The sequence below is a fragment of the Lipotes vexillifer genome, unplaced genomic scaffold (assembly GCF_000442215.2).
Source record: "Lipotes vexillifer unplaced genomic scaffold, Lipotes_vexillifer_v1.1 scaffold916, whole genome shotgun sequence".
Taxonomy (NCBI): domain Eukaryota; kingdom Metazoa; phylum Chordata; class Mammalia; order Artiodactyla; family Lipotidae; genus Lipotes; species Lipotes vexillifer.
In genome coordinates this window covers 939,143-945,206 of record NW_006798383.1, presented here as the reverse complement: position 1 = coordinate 945,206, position 6,064 = coordinate 939,143, and the positions used below count along the sequence as shown (strand labels likewise).

General features: G+C 53.7%; 1 protein-coding gene across 1 annotated transcript in view; it reads right to left on the bottom strand.

The window, feature by feature from the left end:
- SCD (stearoyl-CoA desaturase) overlaps positions 1-5,250 on the bottom strand; it is a 12,056-nt gene extending 6,806 nt beyond the window's left edge. The window contains exons 1-3 of the mRNA XM_007470340.1: positions 5,039-5,250; positions 4,236-4,518; positions 263-393 (exon numbers count right to left, since the gene is read on the bottom strand). Coding sequence (XP_007470402.1) covers positions 263-393; positions 4,236-4,518; positions 5,039-5,065 — 441 coding nt within the window. The 5' untranslated portion in view covers positions 5,066-5,250. The remainder of the gene's footprint in view (positions 1-262; positions 394-4,235; positions 4,519-5,038) is intronic.
- Positions 5,251-6,064: the final 814 nt, after the last annotated feature.

Here is a 6,064-nt window from a genome sequence, read left to right as displayed (position 1 = left end):
AAAAAAAAAAAAAAAAAAAAAAAAAAAAATGACCCTATGCACTGAGAGTATTTCCTCTTTATCTCCTACTTCCCTTTTCCAGTCACTCAGAAGTAAACTTATGTTTTATGGACTTCAGGACTGAACTTGAACTTGACTATAAGGAGAAAGTGAAGTGGCTGTCCAGGTGCTGCTCCTCTCCAGGCACTGATCGCCTCCATTCTGCCCCCAGATTGTCAACAAAGAGTGAGGAAAAAAGAGCTGAACACAGTTGGCTTCTCACCTGGAATGCCATCGTGTTGGCGATGATCAGGAAGAGGCGCAGGGGCAGCCGAGCTTTGTAACTTCGGTGACTCCACAGGCGATGGGCTCCTGCTGTGACGCCCAGGGCACTAATCAGATAGTAGAAAAACGCTGCCAGGAGAAGACAGGGCAGGGAGTCATTAATCTGGAAAAGCATTCACGTGATGTTCTCCTCAGGTCAGAGTCTGTGTGTTCTTTAGCCTCCCCGTGAGGATCTGCTTTTTCCTGAACTCCAGGGATACCTTGATCTCTTAGGCTCCTTTGATTTTATCACTTGAAAAATACCATCACCTCTCATCCTCTCAACCTAGGAGCTGGAATAAGCTTAGGAGTCCCAGGAACTTCAGAAAGGCAGGACAGAGAAGAGGGCTCTCACCCCCCAGCCACTTGGCATTCTCATTCGTGAAGGACACTCTCCCAGATCGCATCTCCTCTGACCTTCTGCTAACCTTCTCCAAGGTTTGAAGGACCGCAGACTACTCCTGCAGCGCTTAAGACACATAAGCAAGGATAGTATTAAATTATTTAACAGACAGTATGGTCTGGGCACTGACCAATTCAAGGGTCCCTGGGTTCTAGGGGACATTAAGGGGGCTCAGAACTAGGGCTATTTACCAGCTGGTACAAAAGCATTTCAATCTTTTTGCAGGTGGTGTGGCCATAGGAGGGGAAAATTCGCCCTGCATGTAAGTCATAGCTGCACAGCATCTTAAGCTTCGCCAAGGATTTTATATTCTCCGATTCACTGGATACCCTGAATGGGGTTTAATATCCTCACTTTGCAGTTGAAGAAATAGAAGCTCAGAGAAGTTAAGTGTTTATCTATCGTCACATGGCAAGTAAGAAATGGAGCCAAGATTTGAAACTAGATTTTCTGTCAATAAGCAGTTCATGTTCGGAAGTCTGGCACAAGGATGTGCACCATCCACCTCCCCAAGATAGGCACAAGGTTCCTGTGTCTCGCCTTTGCCATGTCCCTCCGCCAGCCCATACTCCCTCTGGCAAGGCTAATTCTAGATAATAACGGCACGGACTCAAAGCTGTGGGTGGAGCACCCCAGTGCTGTCCTGCCTCACCTTCCTGGAGGCCTGGAGGCTCCGGGGGTGCCAGACAGAGTCTCTAACTGGGAGGCGGGTTTCTTGGCATACCTACCTTCCTCTGTTCGGTAACTCTAGGAGGCAGGGGCTGAGGCCTTGGTAGAGCAGTGACTGTTGACAATGTTTCATTCCTAGGGAAGCAGCTAGAAACAATGGATCCTCAGTGGCCACTGAACTTAGTTGCAGTTGGAGACACCACACATTGTAACAGATCGTCCTGTGTTCTTCTTCAGCCATAGATACCAGTTTCCTAAACAAGCTCCTCCCACCCCACCCATCTTCCTCTACCCTATCGTGTTCCTCCTACAGGAAGGGGAGGAGAGCCATGGAGCTAGAGTCTGTCCCAGTGAGCGTTCTACCCACAGTCCCTCTGGGCTGAATTAAGGCCCCCTATGATTTGCTGGTCTCCGGCCACGTGGTAATATCCTCCCAGATGCAGTATCTTGTCTGCACCTGCACCTGGATAAATGACAGTTGAGCCACAGCCCGCCAGTCACTAAGGGTGAAGAAAAATGTCTTTGGGCACAAAAGAAGCACTCAGCTCAGAAGCAAGGAAGTTACTGGGGTTGTTTCATGCCACCAAAGACCCTGGTAAGTTGACTCAGAAAGCACATAAGATCCTTGCATTAACAAAGGAATTGGGAAAAGCACCCAAGCCCTCTGGTGCCTTTTTCTCTAAGGCTTATCTAATAGAAGGCCTTGCGTCAGTTGGAAATTCATTCTCTATTAAAGTCCAAATTGATGGTTAAGCAAAACCTCATAGCTCTAGTCCTAAGAAAGACTGGAGAAGTTTTGCCCCATGGCCTCTCAGTGTAGCCAGAGATATCTCTTCAGCCCTTCCCTCAGGGCTCTTCTGAGACACGCTCAAAATTGCTCAGTCATGAGAAATGCTGGAATCACAACCATCTGCTAATTTAACACTGTCCTTAGGGATAAAACAAGAAAAGGTGAAGCCAAGCTCCTGAACTCAGAAGGACCCTCTGACCCTCCCCCCAACCCCCTTTTGTTCCTTAAGAGTTCTGATATCCCCTACCAAATCGGTCATTCTGTCAGCTAAGCCATCCACCACAGGGCCCAGGGACAGGAGTAAAAACATCACAACTTATCCAGTCTTCGTGTGACACATTTCTCTGTCCAAAGGCACAGCACACACCCACGGGCAGGGCACCAAAAAGGTAACGGGCACGGCCCTGGTTTGGGGACAGCATTCTGCCCCCTGCACTAGCAGCCAAGGAAGAGGAGTGAGCAGCAGCGGTCTGGCCAAACTCTGGACTTTACGAGAGGCTTACAGGGAGACCTGAGGCTGGAAGGGGCTTGCAGGTGACTAAAACACCTGGTGAAGACTCCTCTGTTGGGGAGAAGGGGTAGAAAGAGGGGTCCACAGTCTCCCTGGGGAATCCTTGTCCCTGCTCTTGATTCCTCACTCTGTACTAAAGTTCTGCTGGGTTCTCAGAAGGGCTAGAGAACAGACGTCCCCCTCCCCTCACAAATACAAGAGCCCTTCCTGGTCTGCAGATTTCATCTGCATGTGGTCGGCCCCAGCAATGACACACGTGTAACTTAAGGAGCACTACCTTTCTAATCTCAAAAAAAGTACTGTTGTCCCCAGTGTGTATCTGGAAAAATTGAGAGAGGGGATCTACCCAGTTGCATTTCTCTGTCTGTGGCACCAAGAGGATTCCCCAAGACAAAGCTCCACGGACCTCTTTAGTCTAAAAGCATCTTTAGACTAAAGAGGTCCTGGAGGACTCGGCTGAGACCTGCCCACTGGCCCTACATAACTCCCCTCCAAGAGTGCAGCTGTCTGCAAGCGCCCCACACCCCGGGACTGCTCTGGAAATCCTACAGCTGCTTCCTGGAGAGGGAGTTCTGGCCCACTCCCCTCAGAGAGTGGCGATGTGGGTCCCCTGGGTCTTTAGGCTTCCCTGCTCTCCCCTTCCGAAGTCAGACTTAACGGTGGCAGAGGTGGGAATGCCCTCAGAGCGCATGTGTGTGTGCAGGGGGCAGGGCCCTGCTGTGCGCCCAAGCCCATGGATTCCTGAAAGAGCTGAGCTAAGGGCAGGGCAGGGATGCACTGGGGACTGTCTCCCTCACTGCAGCAGCCTGAAGGCCAGGGCTGCCCAGGCTCAGGGGGCTGGAGCAGGATGAGTGGGGAATGGGACATGAAACACTTCTTTAATCTTATCTCATTCTAAGAACATTTTGTTGAGTGGCTCGTGCAGTCCCCTGGAGACCTACATGGAGTCACAGAGCAGCAAATCTGTGTAACTTGGGTTATGCAGGAGACTTCCTCCCTTGTCTATGTGAGTAAGGCACCTGACAGGGCCAAGGGTCAGGGCAAAATAACTTTGTGGATGACCCACTGCTCTGTTCCTCCCTCTTCTACTAACTCTTCCTGAGTAGCTTCTCTCGCTACCCCATGACTGTGCTCAGCATATACCCTCTAAAGCCACTAGTCTAGTCCCATGTCCCCATGCCTCCCAGGTAGGGACCTTGATTCCTTCGTGGCTGGCTGGGCTGGGACAAGCAGTCAAGCAAAAGACTTGAAGCAGAAAACCTCTTCCCGGGAAAGCTGACTCTCTGGCACAGTTCTACTTACTTCAGAACCTGCGGCCCATGGTCTCAGAGGTCCCTCCCCAACACCCAAATTAAAGGACCCCCAGAACTGACACTCCTGCATCCCAAACCCCCTAGGCTCTGTTCCCAGCCCACCCAGCCTCTCAGGACACCAAAGAGAAATGGCTGGGAAAACCTCGGCCTGGAAGGGCTGGTGTTTCTGCTCTATGTAAGACCCTACTTTCTTAAGAGGGGAGAGAACCTGGGGTACTGGGTCAGGAGGACAGGGGGAACTCTTACCCCAGAGCAAGGTGTACATTTTGCAGGTGGGGATCCATGTGATCCCATACAGGGCTCCCAAGTGTAGCAGAGACATGAGGATGATGTTTCTCCAAACATACTCAAGCTTGGGATTTGGGCCCTCCTTATCCTGGTAGCTTGGGTCATAGATGTCATCTCTTATTTCAGGGCGGATGTCTTCTTCCAAGTATAAGGGAGTCTTCTCCAGCTTGCCCCCTCCATTCTGCAGGAGCCTGGAGGGAGGCGCTGTGATGGTGGTGGTGGTTGTGTAGGAGCTAGAGATCTGGAAGGGAGAGGAAGTGGAGGGTCAGGAGAGAGGAGAGGACACGTGGACGTAGTAGGGGCCACTTGCTAATCAAGCTGGGAGAAGGGCGGGGTATAGGCACAGACCTGGCCCCGACACCCACGTTACCTGAGGGCAAGGCCTATCCCAGATGGAAGAGAGGGAAGTCTCTGGGAACGGTGCAGAGAGATTGGGGAGGGGGGGGTGAAACCTCAAGGTGAAAGGGAAATAGGAAAGAGGAGTAAAACACTCGCACCCCAACGAACACACAAAGGCAAACCCGCACGCCTACATACGTGAGAGTACCGGCACAACCAGATTTTTCTTTAAGCTTAAAAAACAAAAGTTGGGGACCTAAGTTCCCAAATTACAATCCCCATTCCCAACAAACTGAAGGCAGTACAACTCGCAAAAGATGGCTGTTTGCAGAGATCTCAACTCTCTTCCCCCGCCGAGTCACTTAGAAGCCCGACCAGCGCCGGTGAACCCGCGGTCTGGGGGCCATTACTTGGAAGCTCACCTCCTCCTGCAGCAAGTGGGCCGGCATCTGGGCTCTCGGACGCTGGGATCACCTTCCCAGGGCTGAGACTGCGGAGCGGAGTTCGGGGCAGCCCGAACTGAGGGTAGATTAGTTCCCGAGGCCGCTTTTGCGCGGCGATCCGCGGCGCTGCGCTCGGAACCCTTTGCTGCACGGTGCGCGCTGGATCGGTGTGCGGACCCGACCTGCTGTGCGTGGATCTCCCCAGGCTGGTGATTTAAAGGCTAAAGCTGGCAGTGGGTGACCGGGTCCCGTATTTCCTCAGACCCTTTTATTCGTTGCCAACAAGGGGCAAAGTAAGCAGAGTTGTCTCACCGTGGGAGATCCGCATGGGCGGGAGAGGGGAGGAGACGCAAAAATTGGACGCTGCAGACACACCGCGGCTTGGCCGCCGCAGCTCCTGCCTCTGGCCCTGCCCCTGGGGAAATTCTAATGGGCTTCTGTAGACTCTGGCGCGTCATTGGCCGAAGGGAATTTGGTGCCACCTCGTCCTGCCGTTGCCATTGGCTCGGCGCAATCTGCTGTTTCCTCTGCCGCGAGCTCCTCACTCCCCCTCCCCTCCCTTTCTCCTTCTAGGCTTCTCTTCCACCGGCCGCTGGGCCTCTGCCCGGCACCCCGCCGCCTAGGAGGCGCTCGGAAGGGTCCTGTCTGGAAGAGGGAGAGGACCCGATCGGGGAACTGGGGAACGGGGGGTGGGTGCCAGCCCAGGACTGGCCCCGGGCACTTCGCGAATGGATGGGCACTGGGGAAGTTTCCCGGGGAGGAGTGGGGAAGCCACACGGGCGACCACTACCCACAACTGCACCCCCCGCCTTCCCGCTCGCCGAGACGCGTAGGAGCGGAGACTTGCTTTCAAGCCCGGGGTCGCGGGCCGCGGGCCCAGCGAAGCCCCGCCTCTCTCCGTGGCGAGAGCGCAGGGGGTGGGGTGGGGTGGGGGTCGGTCCACGGCGGAACAATGGTTCTGCCCCGCCTACCAGCGGCGCGGCGCTAACCCCGGACTGCTGAACT